At 43.4% G+C, this 23,761-nt stretch overlaps 1 protein-coding gene across 3 annotated transcripts in view; it reads right to left on the reverse strand.

Moving 5' to 3' along the window:
- LOC147014462 (actin nucleation-promoting factor WAS-like) overlaps positions 1-23,761 on the reverse strand; it is an 82,568-nt gene that overhangs the window by 34,190 nt on the left and 24,617 nt on the right. For all 3 annotated transcript variants that reach the window (XR_015050771.1, XM_085852417.1, XM_085852415.1), the window contains exons 6-9: positions 15,401-15,593; positions 10,058-10,100; positions 9,767-9,920; positions 6,784-7,136 (exon numbers count right to left, since the gene is read on the reverse strand). Coding sequence is in view for 2 of the 3 variants with exons in the window: in XM_085852417.1 (XP_085708543.1) it covers positions 6,784-7,136; positions 9,767-9,920; positions 10,058-10,100; positions 15,401-15,593 (743 nt within the window). In the remaining variant the exon portion in view is untranslated. The remainder of the gene's footprint in view (positions 1-6,783; positions 7,137-9,766; positions 9,921-10,057; positions 10,101-15,400; positions 15,594-23,761) is intronic.

Here is a 23,761-nt window from a genome sequence, read left to right on the forward strand (position 1 = left end):
TTTCGTTTTTGGTCCTATCTCTCAATGGCGAAGAACCACTTAAAAAATTAAATAATTTTCGTATCCAGATCTGGATCCGCATCTTCACCAAAATTGAATCAATTCGTCCTTCTGACACACCCAACCTGTCACCAAGTTTCGTCCGAATCCATCCACAACTCTTTGAGATATCGTGCTATATATCGTTTTTGGCCCAATCTCTCAATGGTGAAGAATCACTTTAAAATTTTTAGTAGTCGGATCGGGATCCGGATCTTCACCAGGATCAAAGCAGTTCGACTTTGTCACACAACCTGAACACCAAATTTCATCCAGATCCATACACAACTTTTTGAGATATCCTGTACAGTGTACACAAACAGACAGACAGACAGACAAACAGCCAGAAAGGGGTGAAAATATAACCTCCTTCACCTTTGGTGGCAGAGATAATAATTAGAAGACTTTACTCTTTACAGAACTCTGGGGAGTATTACTGCAAGTTGAGCAATGTTTCTAGGCTAGAGCCAATCCAAAGCAAGTTGTCGTCCTGACGCAGGGTTGTGAAATTTGGAATTTTGCCATGTTGATGGCGACAAAGCATCTACTTTTCCCAAAATGGATCTTTGACATCCACCAACAACTTGTGCTGATGGACCGGTCCTCTGGTTTGATCGACGGTGCACACATCGTTGCATTGTGCTGCATGCAAAACACCTGAATGACAGTTTACAGCTTGGCGGAGATTCAAACCAGGGCTCATTGTTCAGAGGTGAGTGTGCACAGGCTAGTGGGGGCAACCCGTGTATGCGAGTGTGCCGGTATATGTGAGGCAAGAAGTACACGAGTGTGCGCACCTCTTGGCTAGTGGTATGCAACCTACACTGTCAGCTAGTAGTGGGCAACCTACACTGGTGGAGCCGCAGGGCCTGCTCTGAAACAACTCTAAGGGCAGCAAGATCTACATTACTGCAATTACAAGATCTACATTACTGCAATTACAAGCCAAATATTATATTTTTAGTTCAAAAGAGCCAGATGTTGCAGAATAGAAACATTAAGAATGTAATAGGGGATTGACACATCAGTAACCATTGCAGTTGATGTGTATCATCGCATCGCAGTTGATAGCTATCATCGTAGTTGATATGAAATCCTTCCTTTCCTCCAATGGTCTCATCTCATTTCATCGATTTGAATTTAGACCAGGTCACTCCACCTTGGACCTGTTGCTTCTACTCTCCAAACAATGGATGGAGGCTCTCCATGTCAGACATGAGAGCAGGTCTGTCTCTCCAGATATGTCTCATGCTTTGGGTACAATCTGACATCCCACCTTGCTCTCCAAACTTTACATATGGCATCCAAGGCCAACTCCACAAATGGCTTTCTGACTTCCTTGACTCCTGTAGTCAATGCTTGGCTCTCAACGGAATCCTTTAATCTCCTCTCCCTCCTAAAGCTGGAGTTCCCCAAAGTAATGTTTTGGGCCCAGTCCTATTCCTGATCTTCATCAATGATCTCTCTGTCTCTCTGGAAAATCCCCTTTATCTATTGGCTGATGATTCCACCTTCTGCTGTCACATTCCTCATCCTTCAGATAGGCTGGCAACAGCCTTGACCTTATATGCAAACTAAGTACAAAATAGTACTCATAGTCGAAAAGATACGACTTTCTTAATGAGGCTTCTGGATGACAATATTTTGTGTAAAGCATCTCAAAGACATCGTGTAAAGTGCAAAACGAGAAGGGAGGGTGGAAGGAGGGGTCGCATGTATGAATCTTCGTTGTATGACAGAGGGCTGCTCCTTACGGAAGAGCAAAGTGAGAGCATGTAACTTGGCTCCATTGAAAGATGTTTGAGGTAAATAATCAGTTGCCTATTTCCTAAAGATTGGCTGAAAGAGATGCTGTTGCAGTTTAATAGGCAGAGGGGTGAGATACAGTCCTGCACAGGTTGAAGCAATCTGCAAAATGATACAGTAGTTGATTTTGCATTGAAAAAGAGAGGGCATTGATGTCGACCAAGAAAAACATTGGTCCCAGAATATTCCTGTACATTGAGGGATGCTGTCCCCTGGAGGTAAAACATGACAGAGAATGCCATCCCAAGTAAGCTGTTGTCTGGAAGTAGAAGGAATCTGATGGCCAGTCCAGCGGAGGACCATGACTACCATTATCTGACAATCTGAAAATATGTGTTGGGTATTAGGCACTAGCTAATTAATGGGACACGTACAGTGAGATGGCAGTAACCTCTTGTTTAAGATTGAACAGTCATCCATTATGAACATCATAAAAACACCATGTCCTGGGTGGAATGATATGGGTAGCAGGCAAACTGAAGATCAGACACATTAGAGTTAGAGTAGAGATGAGTCTTGAGGTATGCTGAAATGATTGATCCCATTACTTTGCTTGATATTGGGAAAAGCTGACCAATCCATTGATGTGAAGGTCAGTTTTAGTGCAGGCATGCTACCTCCGGTGTAAGAGGAAGAGACGAAACAGATGAACAAGTCCTGATGTTTAAAGCACTGATGGTGTTAGGTCCAGGATCAGTGGAGGAGTCGACTGGTTAAGATTTGGAAGAAGGGAGGATCACAGACTGGTTTGTGTTCTTTGTGATGTTTTTTTTTTTGACACATGATCAATTAACTGACCAAATACAGCACTGGAGTATCAGGAGGAACCCAAACAGACAAAGATGGAGTCCTCAGGAGGAACCTGGATAGGATTTGAGTTTTGTTGTTGTCATCCTAAAACAGTAATGAGAGAGACTGCGAGGAAAGAGGAAAGGATTGACTTTAGTCATTCTGTAATTGAGAGATCTTTAAAGAATGTTAAATCTGGTAAGGCTGCCGGGCCAGTTGGCCTGTCTGATGGTACTCTTAAATAATGTTTTCGGGAATTGGTTTGAGTTTTTCGTTTATGTTCCAGTGATTACTGGACTCGAGTAGTTCCAAAGCTGTGGAAGTCTTCCGTCATTGTACCTGTACCTAAAATACCCAAGCCAATTAATTTTAACGATTATAGACCAGTAGCATTAAATCCGATACCCATTAAATGTTTGGATAGGATTGTGAGAAGCGTTCTTGTGGAGCAAACAAAGGAATGTATGGATCCTTTTCATTTTTGTTTATTGGGAAAAGAGAGGGGTTGAAGATGCAGTTATAACCTTGTCACACAAAGGATAGAACACCTCGAGAGGGAGCAGCATTTTATGCAGAGGTCTTGTTTGTAGATTTTTTTATTTATCAGCTTTTACTACAATTTAGACTCATTTATTGATGGAGAAGTTGCAGGATATGGGTGTAAATTTAAATGTGAATTGATGGATATTTAATTTTTTGACAGATAAACAGAAGGTTCGTTTAGATAATCCATTTTCTGATTATATCACGTGTAACCCTGGAATTCCGCAGGGATGTGTTTTATCACCGACTTCATTTACCTTGTACACAAGTGATTTTGAACATACAGTGACCTGCAAAACGTATTCACCCCCGACCAATAATGCCACATTTAGATGAATTACTAATTATGTGGAAACAATTTTTCCAAATGAACTTTGTTATTAACCTCCGCCATCTTCGAAGATGGATGGAGGTTACTGTTTTCACCCCTTTCTGTTTGTTTGTTTGTTTGTGTGTTTGTTTGTTTGTTTGTGAACAGTATTACGGAAAAACTCCTCAACGGATTTCGACGTAACTTGGTGGGGGGGGGGGTTAGGTATGGTCCAAGGATCATGCCATCAGATTTTGGACTTGGTCCCCCCCCCCCACAAAAAAAAATGGTTTGAGAAAAAAAGTTTTTTTTTTAAGTGATTTCCAACCCCCCCCCCCAAAAAAAATTATTACCCCCCCAAAAATAGAGAAATTTTTTTTGGGCATTTCTACATCTTTTAAGTGATTTCCAACCCCCCCAAAAAAAATTGAGAAAAAATATATATATATATATTTGCATTTCTACATGTTTTAAGTGATTTCCAACCCCCTAAAATTGTTACCCCCTCCCAAAAAAAATAGTAAGGCAAAAAATTTTTTTATGCATTTCCACATGTTTTAAGTGATTTTCACCCCCCCCCCAAAAAAAATGTTAGAGAAAAATAATTTTTTGTTTGCATTTCCACATGTTTTAAGTGATTTCCAACCCCCCCAAAAAAAAAAATTGTTAGAGAAAAAAAAAATTTTTGAAACTTTTTTTTCAACAAAATTTCGATTTCTTTTTTTTGCATTTCTACATGTTTTAAGTGATTTCCAACCCCCCCCCCCACCCCCCAAAAAAAAGATGTTGGAGAAAAGAACTATAACTCTGTCAGCACTGTTGACATCATATTTAATGGATAAGATATAAGGTTCACTTGAGTGACCCAGCAGTATTGGCGGCGGAGGTTTTGCACTCTCCCGAGTGCTCCCCCTCTAGTTTATACCTGAAGAGATCAAACTAAACACTGTTATAGTTGAAGGAGGTTACATGTCAGGAATACCTGGAAAAACATGTACAAATCAAAACTCACTGGTTGCTAAACTATTCAGCCCCTTATGTTAGTAATCGATGGAAGAACCCTAAGCGGGAATGACTGCTACAAGTCCTTTTGGGGAAATCTCTACTGGCTTTGCACAGTGAGATGGTGAAATCTTTGCCGATTCTTCATGTGAAAATTGCTCTAGTTCTGCCAAGTTTGATGGGGATCGTCGACGGACTGCAATCTTCAAGTCTCGCCATAATTGTTAAATTGGGTTCAAGTCAGGACTTTGACTGGGCCACTCAAGAACATTTATTTTCTTCTTTTTCAGCCACTCCAGTGTGGATTTATCTTTGTGCTTTGGATCATTGTCCTGATGAAATGTGAATCTTCTACACAGTTTCAGATTCATGGATGATTCAAGTAAGTTTTCATCGAGGATTCTCCTGTACTTTACACCGTCCATTGTCCTTACTATCCTGACAAGCTTGCCAGTCCCTGTTGATGAAAAGCAGCCCCATGGCATGATGCTGCCACAACCATACTTGACAGTGGGGATGGTGTTGACTGGGTGATATGCAATGTTCGGCTTGCGCCAAATGTAACGCTTTGAATTTAGACCAAAAAGCCCAATTTTTGTCTCCTCTGATCACAAAACATTTCTCCACTTGCCTGTATTATCGTGAAGATGCTTTTTCACAAACCCCATGTGAGCTTTTAGATGAGTCTTTCAGTAATGGCTTCTTTCTTGCCTCCTGTCCAAAGTGGCCGGCTTTGTGAAGGGAATGGGATATTGTTGATTTATGAACATTGACCCCCATCTCAGACATAGAGCCTTGCAGATCTTTCAAAGTCATTGCTGGATTTACAGTGACATCCTGAACCAGTCTCCTGCTTGCTCGGCTGCTGGGGTTGGATGGGCGACCTGATCTGGGTCGAGTCTGGGTGGTATGATCGGTCTTGCATTTCTTAATGATGGATTTCACAGTACTAAAAGGGATAATGAGTGACTTTGAAATCTTATTATTACTCTCCCCTGAACGGTGCTTCTCCACCACTTGATGTCCTACTTCTTTGGAAAGCTCCTTTATCTTCATGTTTGTCTTGGTAGTTAACCAAGTGAGTTGCACCTTAAAACTCCTTAGATAAGTGGGCGAGCTTAATTTTTAAGTTAAACCACTATTAACATACAGGTGAAACCTATTAAAGTTATTTTGTAAACTTTCAAACAAATAATTTGCTCCTGAAGTGATTTAGGGTTAATTAGGCAAAGAGTATGAATACTTATGCAACTGAGAATCATCTGACTTTCTCTGTTAATCAAACTTATTCACATTTTATCTACAGTTTTTTTTACTTTATTACTTTGGAGTAGTTTGTGAAGACTATATATATTAAGTTTGATTTGAAAGCATCATGAAATAATCTCAGGTTGCATCAAAATGTGAAAACCTTGGAGGTGGGGGTGAATGTTTTTCCAGGCCACTGTATTAAGGTGATTGGCAAGGTTGTTAAATATTTTGAAGTTTTATGTAAGGATGCTATGGATAGGAAATTTAAGACCATTACTGACAATGTAAATCACACTCTCCCTTTTTGTATAGTTTTTCATTGGTCAGGAGGAAAACAACTTCCGTGGGTTAAAACCAGTGGATTTAGAAATTCCATTTTACTTTTGTGCTGAGCCAATAAAACGGCTCGTTCTCTAGATGAGTCGAATGAAGTTGTTGCTGTAAGATATTTGCTTTGTTTGCACTATTCATTTAGTTTTTCGAATGAATATACAGGGAATGTTTTTATGATGTATGTTTTTTTTTTTTATACTGAAGTTTACATTATTTTATGTGACATAAAATGTTCCTTATATGGTTCACGGAAGTGGATGTGAGTGCTTTATTGGAAGTTATTCAATTGCCGCATTGAGTGTATTTATTAACCATTCCTTTCGCACCATGAGGGGCATAGAGCTGCCGAGACAGTTTCATTTTGGTTAATCAGTACAGTCCTGGAAGGGTCACCACTCTGACGCAGGATACTCAAATGGCTTATTACCCCAGGAAGCTGGGACTCGTTTTGCTGACCTCAGAGGGATGATAGGCTGAGTCAACCCACCTGGTGTTATTTCAACGGGAGAAAGACAGGGGCTCAAACTCAGGACCCTAAGATCTTACATCAGAAATTGAGATAAATAAATTCTGTTTTGCCATGCATGCATTTCTACATCTTAATTTGATCATTTACTGATAACTTATATTTCAATTAAGTTAACTCGTTTATTATTTATTGCATTTAACTTATTTATTAGCTGATCTGGTATATCACTCAAAAAACTCACCCGCTTAAGTGCCATTCCTCCTCGGATTTGCTGGAGCAATGCACTTCGTCCATCACCGGCATCCGTGTCATTGTCATCATTTGACTGTTGCATTGTTGGTTTTTTGCTCATAGGTGGTGGTGGAGGAGGGATGGCAGATGAAGCAGAGTTTGAAGGAGGGGGTATAGGTGGAGGGGGAGGTCCTCTCATTTTGCCGGTGGGTGGAGGTGGAGGTGGAGGTGGTGGAGGAGGCCCGGAACAGACACCTCGTTGAGGTGGTGGGCTTGGTGCAGCAGTACATGTCGGTCGTCGAATTGTGGCAGGGGATTTTGATGGCACTGGTGGTAGTTTACGAGGTGTTTGTGGTAAAGGACCTGAAAAGAGTCGAAAAGGGTCACATAAATATGTAAAAAACAGAAAAAGTCTTGTCGCTTACAAAATTCCACCATATTGGCATATGTGTAATGCTGTCACTTGGATGATGACCATCCAAAAGGGGCACAACCGCAATCGAGCGATTATCAATCATGCTGAAGCTGAAGCCAATGGCTTCAAAGATAACCGAGTTGTTGTTTTGCCATGCTCCAGCATGATCCAACACCACACCAGTTATTAATCAAGATTACCTGTACTTCCAATATAGCCATCTAAGGATCCCCAATGAACCTGAACCTTGGTGTGACAGAATGGCAGCAACAAGTGGCACTCTGTGTTAATAAATAAATAAATAAATAATTCACATAAGACACATTTTATTGAAATCCTTATCGTAAAAAGACCACGCAGAGAATATCCCCCCAAGCGCATCAATTGCCACACACACATTAAGAACTGGGCAAAGATAGGGAAGGCATGGGATGTAGGACCCCAGCCCGCTGCAGAACCTAATTTTGTAGCACAGGAGCAGACCAGAGTCCAAGAACATAATGCAGGCAGAAGAGTGCACGGGGCTGCCCAGAGCGCAGAGCCAAGAGTATGATCGTCAATCCCAGGCAAGATTCTCGAGCAAGAGACGGGCACCCGCTTTACACCCTCCAGCTCCCCTCACCCTCCCCACCCCCACAGACTGATGGCATTGGACCAATCATCATGTCCCATATGTGGACAATGGGGGCAGATACCACTTATGGCCTTATCACTGAGGTAGCTTGCACAAATGATCGGTTGCAGGGGTCTCTGCACCCCAAGGTCCACCAACCATGGACCTGGGGGTTCTACCGATCACAAACCCAGACTATTCTAAGACATGCGGTAAGATGTGCGGTATCCCCCATCCCATGCTGTCTCTCTATGTGGTTCCCACCCAGTATGACATAGGTCATAGAGGTACAAATGGACGGGACACCTTAACCTAGCAATGATTTAAAATGGACAGCATCATCTCCTGGCGCAGCCCTAAAAACACCTCACCCGAAGTACACATACTTAATGCATGTTCAAAAGAGTTAAAGCTGCACAAACAAAAATGATGGTGTAATGCCTTATTTCATTATCACCCTGTTCCCCACAAACACAACAATATTGACACATTTACGCATGTAATCATTTTATTGTGTCAGATGATTGCATTATGCCATACAAGTCCCAAAACAAACACTTTCTATTATCGTTAAAAAGGTATTTTGCTTCGCTAAAGGAATCCTGTCGGGTATTCTGGGTATTCTTGTGCTACACGGATTGAGCAATAAAAGTAAGGCTAGGTCCTTAGTGCTTGGTCTGAATGTCTGAGTGAACATGGAGCAGCCAAAGGTCTCAAGGGTCATCAAAAACACAAGTTTAGGCTGTTGCATTTGACTACGCCACTGACCTTGGGAGTCAACATCGTTTTAAAGACATCCTTTTTTCAAGAAAGAAATTGCACCTGAAATCATCTTCTGGTAAGAGCTTCTTCAAGGTACATCATACCTGGTCCCGAAGATGAGTTTGCATCGCTGAACACTCCACTCGGTCCTTTTAACAAAAGCAAGATGTGTATATATTTTGTCTTGAAATCATATATTGTAGCCGTGGATGTGATCGCAAATGAAAGTATTTTATTGCTCCTGCCAAAGCAGCTAAAACATGCAATGGAAAAATTAGTCCTTGTAAGAATTGTACGATGATTGGTCTGTATTAGCAGAAAACTAGTGGGAACAAATTTTCTTGCCAGAAATAAAGAACTAGTGTTGATCTGCGTTGGCGGACAGGTAGATTGATGGATTAAATCGACAGGACATTGATTTAGGTTTGCTAACCACCATGGGAAGCAAGGAGAAGCTGATGTGAGTAGGTGGGGAATGTTGGGGGAGTCGACTTACAATTTTTGCCTGCATGGTTGGGACAATCTCCACCAAACTTTGCATACATGCTGGATTCCCAGAGGGAAGTTTCACCGACAATTCACCGACTTGTTTCAATGCGATATCACTCCAAACAAGGAGCGACAGCACGTGGAAGAGACAAGAACGATCATTTGATGTTGTGGTCTTGTATGGCTGTAGGGCTCAATGCTCGATAAACTTTTAATCATAGTTGAAGTTGTTCAGTTGTCCTTGAACTCAGCGACTGGTGGACCCAGAATTTCCTTTTAGATGGTGGTGGAGGTCCAAAAACAAACCGCAGTTCATTGAAGTGCGAGATTGGCATTTCTAAAAGTAAATAAACCCTATGGTGTCTTATCTCCAGTGTTGGCAATATTTCAAGAACATCCATGGGAATTGAACCCACACCGGTGCAGGGAATACAAACAACAAGGTTTACCCCCATCGCATCACTAAATCATTCACATTGTGGATGCTGAGTGAGAATAACTTATCGTGGAGAGTATTATTAATCGATGAATATAGGGCGACTGACACTACCTCAACAGGAGGGGCACAGCCCTTGCCCGATGGTGGTTTGTAACTGTGCATCAGGTACATGTTTGGAAAACTATGTTCTTATCGTGTTAAGTATAAACCTAGGTCTGGCAAACCCAATTGTACTTTTCCAATTGGATGTTTGATGAAGTTTGCAATGACAATACCTCGATGCTGCATCTCGTTACGAACACCTTCAACACCGCCATGTTGCGCGATCACGTCATAGATCAGTTTACTGGTCGACTCGTCTTGTAGTTGAGTTTCAGAGATCCCAACCATATCAAAGAGTGACTTCAGGTGTGGATCCATCGTGTTGGTCTGTTCGTCACAGGCAATCACACATTTAGTATCATGCTTGATGGGGGATCCTTTAGCATGAGCATTGAATCCCGTTAGCTTAAACTTTATTAAATATATGATATGGCAGTAAATAGAAAAAAATGTCAAGGACTTACATCAAATCCTGTGTTTGGGTCAAAGCCAACATGATCAACATGCCTGGGGGTTACAAAGGCAAATAAAATAAGCTTAGCGCCGTGGGTCTTTCTTTTCATGAAAGTCTTTAATACATTGTGATGTCACCAAATAGTTGGTCACTATACATCAGTTTGCTCTCATACACAGATTTGTCCCCTCTCGTCTTCAGTTGTCCTACCCTTCCTCCCGCCCATGGTTCACTGAATCTTGTCGCGAGGTAGTTGTCCTGGAACAACTTGCCTTTGCCTCATGGAAAGCAAACCCAACTGAGGGTAATCTCAGTTCCTTCCATAAAGCTCGGAACAAGTGTGTGTCTACCCTCAGGAGAACCAGAAAACAACATCTTTCTAATCTCGTCTGAACTCTCAAACCTCTCTCCTTCCTCCAAATACAGTGGCATCTAATCAAATCTGTTTCTCGTGTATGTTCCCCCTCCATCCCCTCCCTTACCTCAAATGGCCGCACTGCTGATACAGGACATAAAAAGGTTGAATGCCAAAACTCGGTGTTTGCATCAAAATCTTGTGTCCAAAACGCATCACTTTCTGTACCCACCTTACCCAGTCGCACCCAACTGTCCCTGGACTCTGTGTCCTTTTCTCCTGACAAGGTGGAGAGCTTGCTTTCAAACCTCGACTCAGATTCTGCAACCGGTCCAGACGGCATCAGCCCACGTGTCCTAAAAACCTGCTCCTCTGCTCTTGCTCACCCTCTCTCTGTTCAAGATAATCTGCCATCTGCTTGGAATCCATCATCGCTTCAGGCATTAAATCCTTCCTCTTCTCCAATGGCTTGATTTCTGATCATCAATTTGGTTTCAGACTCGTCACTCTTCCCTGGATATGCTGCTTCTGCTCTCCCATCAATGGATGGAGGTATTCAATGCCCAACATGAAATCAGAGCCATATCCCGAGACATATTGCATGCTTTTGACACAGTCTGGCACCCTGCCCTGCTCACCAAACTCTCTTACTTTGGTATCCAAGGCCATCTCCACTCATGGCTCACAGACTTCCTCTCCTGTCGCAGCCAACGTGTGGCCCTAAATGGAGTTCATTCATCCCCTCTTCCTGTCCTCAAGGCAGTGTTAGTTTCTTAAGGCAGCATTCTGGGCCCTGTTCTTTTTCTGGTTTTCATCAATGACCTCTGAGATGATCTGGAAAATCCTCTATCTCTTTGCTGATGACTCCACCCTCTGCCGTACCATCTGTCATCCCTCTGACCGGCAAGCAGCAGCTTCTTCGCTCACTGCAGATCTGGATAAAATCACAAACTGGTCTAACACGTGAAACATGTCTTTCAATCCTAACAAATCTCACACTCTCATGATGTCTCTCCGAAAGGACCGTTTTCTCAAGCACTGACCCCCCCCCCCGCCCCCATATACTTTCTCAAAAATCTGCTGGAAGAAGTCCTTTCATTCAAGTTCCTGGGTATCACTATCTGCCACGGTATTTCCTGGGAAAGCCACATTTTCAACCTGGCCTCAAAAGCCAGTCGCCGACTGGGAATCCTCCGTCGTGCAAAGTCCTTCCTCGGCCCACCTGAGCTCCTGATCACTTAAAAAGCTTTTGGCTGCAGCCTAATGGAGTAGTGCTCTCCCCTCTGGGCTGGTGCTCCTGCCTCTCACATTTCTCGGCTTCACGCTGTGGAAACCAAGGCATTTAGGATCATTGGTATTTCCAGCGATGAGGCTGAGCCTTTGGGCCTCTCACTCTTTCACCGCAGGCAGGTCGGTGTTCTTTCTGCCTTCTACTGTCTCCCCTCTGGTCCCCTCCTGCTCTGTCAGCTATATTCCCCCCCTGCTCTGTCAGCAATATGCTGACATATTTCCACATATTTCCCATATTTCCACAGGGCGCTCAAGGTCTGCCAGCAACCCCCCTTGGTCTTTCTGTCTTCTACAGTCTCCTCTCCGGCCTTCCCCCCCCCCATGCAAAAAAAAATTATCTATTTTTTGGGGGGTAGGGGGGTAAAAAAAAATTTTTGGGGGGGTTGGAAATCACTTAAAACATATAGAAATGCAAAAATATTTTTTTTTCTCTAACAATTTTTTTTTTGGGGGGGGGGGGACCAAGTCCAAAATTTAATGGCATGATCCTTGAACCATACCTAACCCCCCCCCCCACCAAGTTTCGTCGAAATCCGTCGAGGAGTTTTTCCGTAATACTGTTCACAAACAAATAAAAAAACAAACAAACAAACAGAAAGGGGTGAAAATAGTAACCTCCATCCATCTTCGAAGATGGCGGAGGTTAAAAATGTGGAGGAGCTTTATGGAAAGTTACTGGTACTGGTAGAACAGGTGCCTCTGAGAGATTTTAAAAATTATTATGGGAGACTGGAATGGGAAAACATGGGAGAAGCAGGAGCACCAGGGATTGCATGAAAGGCCAGAATTGGTATCCAAAATGAGCCAAGGGAGCGAATGCAGGAGTTTTTTTTTGTGGATAAGTATCTTGTAATTGCAAAACACATTGTTCAACCAAAACCAATCGCAGACTATGCATGTGAACTTCATCTGATGGGCAACACAGAAATCAGATTGACTACATTTCTAATCAATGCAAGATGGAGAAGTGCTGTGAAATGTTCCAATACTCTGCCTGGTGACTGTGGGGCCAATCATGAACTCCTTATGACAAAACTACGAGTCAAATTGAGAAAAGTGAAAGAAAAAAAAATCCCAACAAGATACGATTTTGAAAACATAAAGTGTTGTGTAAAGGTTTGGGTTATTGTTATAATATTTATAATTTAGGTCAATTCACCAAATTATCAGCGAAAAGTCATCGGTGTTTGTTATCAACATTTGTCAATGTGTGTAAATTAACAGCCTTTATAAATGTGTGAAACAAACTGCTCAAGTAAACTAGAACGGAACTCAGTAGAGTGCATACCTCCACCAGGCTGAATAGTTTACGTTTTGTATCTGACTGATAGGCCAGATCTGTATCCAGAACTGAACCAAAAATCGAATCGGCTTGTTCTCGTCACCTACTTAACTCATCCACCTAGTTTTGTTATAATCCATCCACAATGTTTTGAACTATAATGCTAAAAACTGTTTTTGACCCTATCTCTCAATTGTGAAGATTCACTTGAAAAATTAACAACTCTCGCATCTGGATGTGGATCCAAATCTTCACCAAAATCGAATCAATTCATCCCTTTCACGCACCAAACCTGTCCACCAAGTTTTGGCCGAAAACATCAACAAAATTTTGAAATATCATGTTATATATAGTTTTTGGCCTTTGACCGGACGTAGTGGCGTGCGCCTGAAATCCGGCTACTCGGAGGCTTGGGTTGGAGGATCGCTTGAGGACGGGGGCTCTGTGCTGGGCTGCTCTATGAGAGGATGTAGGACAGCCCGAAATAATGGCGAAACCCAATCCTTATCCCTGTTTCATAAGAGGCGACCAGGGTTGCGTCAGGAAGGGCATCCGGCGTAAAACCTATGCCAAATCAGTATGCGGATCATAACGGATGATCCGCTGTGGTGACCCCTAACAGGAGGAGCTGAAAGACGAACAACAACATATAGTTGTTGGCCTTTTCTCAATAATTTTATTTTTGTTCTGGATGCTTCCTTTGGCTGCTGGTTACATCATTTTTGGAAGCATGGCTGTGCCGCTGATGCAATGCCCGTTACCAATAAGCTGGTACTCATTTTGCCAACCTCCGAGGGGTGATCGGCTGAGTCAACCCACCTGGTGTTATTTCAACGTCACGACAGGGGCTCAAACTCAAGACCCAAAGGTCTCAAGCCAGCCACCTTTACCTGTAAAGCCAACACGATGTTTTCTCAATGGTGAAGAATCACTTGTAAAATAAAAATAATTATCGTATCCAGATCCAGATCTGGTTCTTCACCAAAATCAAATCAGTTTGTCCATGTCACACACCCAACCTGTCCACCAAGTTTCGTCCAATTCCACGCACAACGTTTTTAGATATCCTGCTCTGAGAAAACAGATAGACAGACAAACAGGGGTGAAAACAACTTCTGTCCACCTTCGTTGGTGGAGGAAATGAGACCAACGCATACATTAGCAGTGCTGATGCTAAAACAGAAACTTTCATACTTTGGAGACATCACGCATGCAGAAAACGAAACTCTGGATGAGCATACCATGCTTGGTATGGAGGAGGGAAGAAGAGGAAGAAGCAAACCTTATATGTGCTGGATGGATGGGGTAAAGGCTGCAACCAATCTGTCTCGACCAGAGCTTTGGGAAGCAATGCAGGATAGGGATATTTGGAGAAATCTGATCATTAATGGCACCAGTTAATGTTTCCGTCTGTCACTATTGATCTGCAATTTTTATTCTCTGCTCTGTTCGATATATGACCAGCATTCTTTATCTTCGCTTTTTCCCATCCTTTCCCAATTTATTTTCTCAATTCCTACAGATGTGCTCGTAAGTTGGAGAGCTTCCTAAAAACTCATCGGTTGTTTTGATCGCCTTTAGTGGTGTGTTGCACGCCTTGCTCAAAGAGCTTAACCATGACTTTGAGGTATTCATACAGCTCTTATGGTTGTGAGATGAGTTTTGTGAAACAAAAATGTTTCTTTCAAAAAAACTTTCAAAAAATGCTTTCAAAAAAAAAAAAAATGCTTGGTACAAATGTAAGTCTTACAAAGGTATTATTATAGTTGTTCGAGAACAATAAGCCCCAACAAGGAGTTATAAGAACTATTTTGCATTTGGGAATTAACTAATAGTAATGTGAAAGCATATTATGTGTGTTGTGCTGTCTTGTAACTGGGGAGGTTTGTGCTATTTTTATTCCACGTTTAAATTTAGATTTGGGTATGTGGGGAACACTAATATATGGGCAGCATTTCCATAGCAATCTTAAGTCGTTCTGGAAGGATCAATCACGTCCACATTGAATCAAACGTTAAATTCATTATTTATATCCTCTATTAAGGAATCATCCACAAAATGTGGAATGGCACCAACTTGTGGAGGTCAAAGCAGGTGAGGCAGGTCAATTACCTCCTCCCTGAAGATTGTGAATGAGTAAGCTGCGTGTATATTCATCTTCTGATTAGCTATATGCTCGTTATTTTGGGAAATGCTTTGCTGTCAGAAGTTTAGGAGAATCAAATCCTTAATATTAATATTTAAATCCTTAATATTCTGGGTCCAGCCAGATTTGAACCCCCCAGCCACTATGATACCAGTTCAAGATGTTCAAGGTACAATGGCAACTTCAAGGTACAACCTAACAGCACAGGTTGTTTCCTCAAGTCAGCAATAAGTTCTTGGGCAACAAAGCAGATTTTACAAAAATAAATAAATATACTCACTGGAAGTTGCTGGGCGTTCCAATTTCCTCCTTTGTTAGTTTTTTCTTCGATTTTTTCTTGGGCTTTTTGATCAGCCTATTTAAAGAATTTTTCTCCCTTTTCAGAGTGTCATTCGGTGGGGTGACATTCACGGTGGGTACAACAGGTAGTGGCCGGGTGCAGCCTGGTGGTAGCGGTGGCGCTCCTCCAGGTACTGTCAGAACGTGTACAAGGATCACACACACACACACACACACACACACACACACACACACACACACACACACACACACACACACACACACACACACGTTATTGATAGAACTGAAGGCTTGTTGGTTCAAATACCAACAATGCTTTGGACCGAAAACATGACCTTACATCGAAGTTAGTGTCTTGGTATTTTGTCATACAAACATCTCAGTTCATTGAAGAGCTAAACAACAAATAAAAGGAATAGAGTGAACACTGCCAAAAAAATTCTTCATCGAAAATATTTTCTTGAAACGAGAAAACCATGTAAAAAAAGTTTTCTAACCACAAGAAAAAATTTCTCATGGTTTTCTTGTTTCAAGAAAACTATTTATTACGTAAAGACAATTTTTTTTTAATGAAAGAAGTTATTTTTGGCAATGAACAAACCAACAATGGCAAGGTCAGAAAGAAAGAGGGAATCGGACAGATGTAGAGACAAGGCGAATATACAATAGATTTTAATTACACAATAGGTGATAGGCTGCCAGTTTTGGGAACTGGAGGGAGAGTAAGATTAGACTTGTCACTACAAGACAGATGTACTGCAATAAATGGCAATCTGTCTGATTATAATGTCAAGGGACTGTCTCTTTCAGGAGTGGAATCACCAATAAAAGGTGAAAGAGGATTTTATGTTTTGGAAAGGTCGTTGATGCAAATTACAACAAAGGACTGGTCCAAGTATACCATCTTATTGGATTCCAGCCTTTAGAAGGATCGTTGAGAGGAAGTAAAAATGAGTATGCAGAAGTTATTGGTCAAAATGTTTCGGTGTTTATGTTAATTTAGGTCAGGAGACACTGGAGGGGATATTGTTAGAGGAGCAGCTGATGTCAGCATCACGCCATGACAGTGTTAGGTCGGCCAAATAAAGTCAAGGGGTGGTCAGGTCAGCCTTGCACTTCTTTTCTTGGAGTCTCCTTAGCAGGGATACTCAAACAGTGCCGATAGGAAGTCTACACCCCCTTTCAAAATTTTCACCTTTTGTTGCCTTATAGCCTGGAATTAAATTGCATGAAATCAGACTTTTTCTACCTTTATTTATACATCGTAATCCACAACTGCCAAGGGAAAAACAAATTCTACAAGTTTCAGAAAATTACATAAAAATACAAAACTAGAATATCTTGGTTGGATAAGTGTCCACCCCACTTATAATAGCAATTGTAAATTAGCTCAGGTGCAACCAATCTCCTTCAAAATAACACACCAAGTTAATTGGCCTCCACCTGTGTTAAATTTTAGTGATTTTGATTATTTCAGAATAAAATCTGCTGTTCCTGTAGGTTTCCTCTGTTGGATTGGGCATTTCACAGCAAAGACTCAACCATGAGCACAAAGAGCTTTCAAAAGACCTTTGGGATAAAGTTGTGGAAAGGTACAGTTTAGGTGATGGGTATAAAAATATTTGAAAGGCCTTGAATATCCCGTGGAGCAGAGTCAAAACAATCATTAAGAAGTGGATGGCAAATGGTACCACCACGACCCTGCCGAGATCAGGCCGTCTCTCCAAACTGGATGACCAAGCAAGGAGGAGACTGATTAGAGAGGCCACCAAGAGGCCAATGGCAACCATGAAAGAGCCGCATGCCATGCCTGCTACCCTCTGCAAGAAAGCATGCCTTTTTGGTAAATACTGGTCACTGTGTGCATGTGACAACAATATCCCAAGCACTCCACAAGTCTGGCCTGTATGATAGCATGGCAAGAAGGAAGCCATTCCTCAAAAAAGCTCACCTTGAGTCCTGTTTGAGCAATGCAAAAATCCACTCTGGAGATTCTGAAGCCATGCAGTAAAAAGTTTTGTGGTCTGATGAAACCAAGATGGAACGTTTTGGCCGAAATGCAAAACGTTACATTTGGTGCAAACACAACACAGCACATCACCCAAAGAAAACCATCCCGACTGTGAAGCATGGTGGTGGCAGCATCGTGTTACAGGGATGTTTCTCATCAGCAGGGACTGGGGCACTTGTCAGGTATATGGGAAAATGGATGGAGCAAAATACAGAAAAATCCTAGAGGAAAACCTGCTGCCCTCTGCAAGAAAGATGAAATTGGGACAGAAATTCACCTTTTAGCATGAAAACAACCCGATGCACACATCCAAAACTACACTGGAGTGGATAAGGAACAAAAAGATAAATGTCCTTGAGTGACCAAGTCAGTGCCCCAGAACTAAATCCAATCGAAAATCTGTGGCATGACATGAAGATCGCTGTCCATCAATGCTCCCCATGCAACTTGACAGACCTTGAACTGTTTTATACAGAATAATGGGCAAATATTGCCCAATCAAGGTGTGCAAAGTTGGTTGAGACCTATCCCAACAGACTCACAGCTGTAATTGCTTTCTAAGGTGCTTCCACCAAGAATTAACTAAGTGGGGTGGACACTTAACCAACCAAGATATTCTACTTTTGTATTCTTATTAATATTCTGAAATTTGTGTAATTTGTTTTTCACTTTGAAGTTGTGGTTTACGATGTGTAAGTAAAGGTGGGAAAAGTCTGATTTAATGCAATTTAATTCCAGGTGATGAGGGCAACAAAAGGTGAAAATTTTGAAAGGGGGTGTAGACTTCCTATAAGCACTGTACCTTCTCACATTCCACTGATCCACTCATATTATTGGCCAACAAATCCAAGACCTTGGTCAAGTCATGAGTACCAGCAACACCGTTTCTGCCATGTTATCAAATATTCGGCTGTTTGTGGCCAACAGTGTAATGTTAATTAAAAATACAACTATTGTGTAGATGAGATGCGCCATTGGCAATTATATCAGGCACACTGGATGTCCATATCATTCCATAACCAAAGTTTAAACCCAACCAGTATGAGATCATAAAGACCTATGGTTGAACATGATCCAGCATGGTGTCAGCATGACAAGGACTACATTTCCACGTTTAACCAGAAACATCGATTTCTCAGACAATAAACAACTACAAAATGCATACATATTTCAGTATATACAATATATATATAATCTGATGAAAAAGTTAATTTCTCAACCTGTGGAACTGTGACATCATCCTGAAGAGTGGCTCTGGCTGTGCTGGAGTTTTTTTTTGTTGTTTAATATTTTTTTAATACCCTGGTGATATCCCTGAGCCTGGATAAAGACAAGGCATTTAGGTTGTGGGTGATGATTGTTATTTACAGAACATGTGGTAGTTGCTGTGATGGGACTCGATCTGTGGTGTTACTGTTGGTGTCGTTCTCCATGAGAGTGTTGGTTCTACCGAAGCAGTTTTGATATTTTTTGATAATATCAAAAGTAATTTGATATTTGATCATGGTGCCGGTAATAGCCTGACTACTCTTCGCAGATGACACAGTGGGACCTTTAACGTCCACTAAACAATTCCAGCAGATGGGACACCCAGTTTAACGTCGATTTGAGGGGCGGCACATAACATTGATGCTTCAGGTCAGGTCAGGTATGGGAGCATGTGCCAGAACAGCGCGTCGCTGCGTCCACTTTCCGCCGGTACTCCAGGGGCCTCCGTCTGGCCATCCCCCAGGCAGATGCCAGGCCCATCCCCATCTCCTTGAGATGATGGTCAACCTGCTGCAACCATGAGGCACGTGGTCGACCCACTGGCCTCCTCCACTCATGAGACTCCCTCGCTGAGAGAATCTGGTGAGCAGGATCAGCGTCAGGAAAACGAGCCATATGTCCATACAGCCACAACTGACGCTCACGGACTATGCAGGTAACAAATCTCATCCGAGTCTCTCTCAGCAACCGCTCGTTGTACACAACATCCGACCAGCGATAGCCAAGGATTCTCCGAAGACACCTGGTACCAAAGGAATTAAGTCTCCGTCTCAGATCCTTGGTCAGAGTCCAAGTCTCGCACCCATAGACCAAGACTGGAAGTACCAAGGACCTGAAGACTCGGACTTTCGTCCTCCCGCACAGGTACCGGCAGCACCACACCCCATGATCCAGTGAATCCATGACTCCCCAGGCCCGACCCAGACGTCTATTGACCTCTGACTCGCAGCCAGCAGAGACATGAATATCACTGCCAAGGTAAGTGAATCTCTCCACGACCTCAATATCCTCACCACAAACAGACACAGACAGGACAGCAGCATCCAAGATGTCACCGAAAGCCTGGATCTTAGTTTTGACCCAAGAAACCCGTAATCCCAATGGCTCCGACTCCTCATTCAGCACCTCGAGGGCCCCCAAAAGGATGTCTAAAGTCTCCGCAAAGATGACTGCATCGTCTGCAAAATCAAGGTCCGAGATCTTGACATTCCCAAATGATGCACCGCAGCTTGATCTCTCCGACATCCTCCCTAAAATCCAGTCCATACAAGTGCTGAAAAGTGTGGGGGCAAGTACACATCCCTGACGAACTCCAGTAACAACTGGAAATAAGTCAGAGGTGGTACCACCACACTTCACAGCACTCTCAGTACCAGAGTAGAGTTCAGACATCAGATCGATCAGTTTTGGTGGCACCCCACGAAGACCAAGAATCCTCCAGAGGACATCCAGATTCACTGAATCGAACGCTTTACAGAGATCAACATAGGCTGCAAGCAGCCCCTGCCGAAACTCTCGTCTGCGTTCGGTGAGGACATGAAGGGCAAGGATACGGTCAATCGTTGACCTCTTTGGTGTAAAGCCTGACTGCTCTGGACGCTGGTGCTCAAGCAGATGGTGGTGAACCCTATCGAGAATTATCCGAGCAAAGACTTTGCCCGGCACTGAGAGCAGCGTCACCCCTCGGTAGTTGTTGCCATCTTGGCGATCACCCTTCCCTTTCCAGAGAGGGACAACAAGGCCCCTCTTCCAATCAGTTGGGATGATGCCTGTGTTCCAGGCAGAGCACAAAACTGCATGCAACGACACGAGTGCAGCATTTCCACCAGCCTTGAGAAATTCGGCATGGATGCCACAGATCCCTGGAGCTTTGCCCCGTTTCAACCGGTTCACCGCAGCCCGTGTTTCCACAAGCGAAGGTGGACCACAGTTGATTCGAGGGTCAGCAACAGGGATTGTAACACCCTTGACGTCCAACTCGACAGCTGGGGGATCAGCCTGGTACAACCGCTCAAAGTAACCGGCCCAGCGGGCCTTCACTTCAGACTCCTCTGTCAAGAGCCTACCACTCTCTGCTCGAACTGCAGTGCTCCGAGGGATGGGCTTGGATGAACATAATGCGCGAATTCCCCTGTAAGCGGGACGAGAATCACCTGTCCACAGGTGATGCTCTACCCCCTCACAGATTCCTCGCACATAGGCCTCCTTGTCCACCCTCAGTGCACGTACAGTTTTACGCCTCAGCTCCCTGAACAGCTCAGCTCTGCCATTCAGCCTGGCCCTGCGACTCTGGTCAATGGTATCCAGTGTCCCTTGAGAGACAAAATTCTTCTTTGCCCTGCGGTGAGCTCCAAGACATCCACCGGCAACATCAAGGACGGTGGTCTTGAAGGCGCTCCACAACTCTTCAGGACCCCCAAAGCACCCAGACCCCCCAAGTGTCCACTCAGCCTGTTCGCAAACTCCTCAGCTACTCTCTCATCCCTGAGCTTGGCAACATCCAGCCTAGGCTGGGATGGTACCATTCTCCAGGATTTAAGGTGCAGCTTTAGAGTTGCTACAACAAGTCTGTGGTCAGTATTGAGGAACTGAGCACTCCGGTAGACCCTGCAGTTCTGGATCATCCTCCAACGACCGTCAATGAGGACATGGTCAATCTCCTTTGCCACACCGCCAGCGTTGGAATACCAAGTCCAGCGATGAGCTTGTGGGCGCTGAAACCATGAACCAGCCAACCTAAGTCCATGACTTCTTGCAAAGTCAAGGAACTTTGTGCTATTCTGGTTCATAGTTCCTGACCCATGGGGACCAACACACACCTCATAACCGTCCCTATCAGTTCCAGTCGATGCATTGAAATCCCCCAAGACTAGAAGTGTATCTCGTCTGGGGCACTGATCAACCACAGACTCGAGTGTGGCGTAGAATGCATCCTTCACGGTGAGATCACTCGCCTCAGTCGGAGCATAAACAGAGACCAGGGAAATGACACCTAAGGAGTGACGAATCCTTAATCTCATAATACGCTCGTTGACCGGTGTTACCTCAATTATCATTGGGGTCAGCTTATTGGACACAGCTACAGCAACTCCTTGGGTATGGTAACCATCAGAGCGACAGAGACCAATAGTAGGTGTAACCACCCACCATTATCTCGCCGCAATCCAGTCTCCAAACCTCAGAGAGAGCTGCAATCCCGATGTCCAAACGCTTGAGCTCAGATGATAACAGAGACAGGTGATCGTCCTCTCTTAGGGATAGGACATTCCAGCCACCCACCCGAAGGGACCGCCTCAGGTTAACCCAAGGAGACCGCCGTCTGGTGGACGACACCTCAGCACCACTCCGACACACTCTCCCGCAATCTGACCCAGGGATGTTACCCCGTGGTTTCCCTCCTATCAAAGATTGGGGGTCCCGAAGGCTTTGCCCCAATCCCGTCATCTGGTGAGCTGCCCTGCGAAGGGAAGCTGCACAGGAGGTACTCCCACGGAGTGGGTTTTCAGATTTTTTTGCGTTTTTGCGTTTTGCGGAATGAAGGGTTTTACGGTGGCCGGAGTGCAAATCCTGCCACCAACCTCCTAATAAGAAGTGACCCAACTGCAGGAGGACGTCCGCAGACACAGTTGGGCACTAGATATGGATGGCCGTTGGCTCACAAGGAGCTCCTCCGCCCTTTGACAGGTATTGTTTTTAATCCTGCTGGGTGTCCATATCCAAACACCCTCCTCACCAGAAAACCTGGTGGGGGAGACGGTTTAGTCGATCAGATGCTTCGCACTGCCTGCAAAACACGAGGATGACAGTTTATCTCTGGGTCGAGGTTCAAACCCTGGCTAGTTAGTTCCGAGGTAAGTTTTCTTACATCTGTCCATCCTTCTAGCTCATGTGTGTGCATAGGAAATGCTTGTTATGCCTCCACAGGGTTGTCCATCCGTCCGTTATCAGGTTTTTGTGACCACAATAACTGGTGAACCAATGAATTAATTCAAATCAAACATGGCACAAGTATCGACTGTAATACAAAGATGAACTGATTCGATTTTGGGGCCAAGAGGTCAAAGGTCATGTGCCCTTTGAAAATAATTTTGCAGACCATAACTCCAGTTGGAAGCATCTGATGTTGCTCTCTTTTGTCTCTCATGTGACCTTTAATTGAGATCAAACATCACAGCATGTTGACATCTAATGTGGGTGGAGGCATATCCATCGACGCATTTGCGTTGAATTCTACTTCCTATTTCCTTTTTAAGACTTCTAGACCCCATTACATACTTGTCTTCAGTGCACTCAGTGAAGGAGGATGAGATTTGGCTTCTTAACGAAAATAACTCTCGAAGGAATTGATTGATTGATAGAAGACATGGAGGCTTCCAAGTTCCCATCACCTACACCCTGTTTGTCCTGACTTTTGGTGAGGACTTGGGAAGCTCATCTCCCTACTTAGCAATGGGGATCGTTCTACTGAAATAATGCATAGCAACGATGAGGAGGTCTTGACGTCAGATTTTACATCACAAATTCACTTTACTATGATTGGACTATAGAGCTTGGACTGGTCCTGATGTCAGGACTTTAATCAGGACCAGTTTGTGAATCCACCCTTTTACCATGATGTCTTGATGGAAGAGGCCTATTGTGTTGAATTCAGCACCTGGTAAAAGTACTTTTCTTCCGATGATACAGGGAGTAGTTAATGTATGGAATTCTCTCCCGAGAACGGTAGTGGCAGTAGAAAGAGTAGATAGTTCTAAATTTGAATTAGATGGGTACCTAGATGCATTGGAGATAGAGGTGTACAAGGATATTGGCAGGAGTTGTGGGTAGCTTGTGTGTGGATGTGTGATGGTATCTGGTGTTGGTGTAGCACGGGCATGAAGGGCTGAATGGCTTCCTCCTGCACCAAAGTTTCTTGCATGTCCTTGTATATCGTTTTATACACAATAGTGACGAACATCATGATGCTGAGGGACTAACATTATGCCATTTACAAAACTCTTTGGCAAATGGAGTATGGCTCAGACTGTCCTGCTACCTATGCCATATGCGTAGTCAGAATTG

The sequence above is a fragment of the Eptatretus burgeri genome, chromosome 13, assembly GCF_056783735.1.
Source record: "Eptatretus burgeri isolate ZD-2024b chromosome 13, Ebu_testis_v1, whole genome shotgun sequence".
Classification (NCBI taxonomy): domain Eukaryota; kingdom Metazoa; phylum Chordata; class Myxini; order Myxiniformes; family Myxinidae; genus Eptatretus; species Eptatretus burgeri.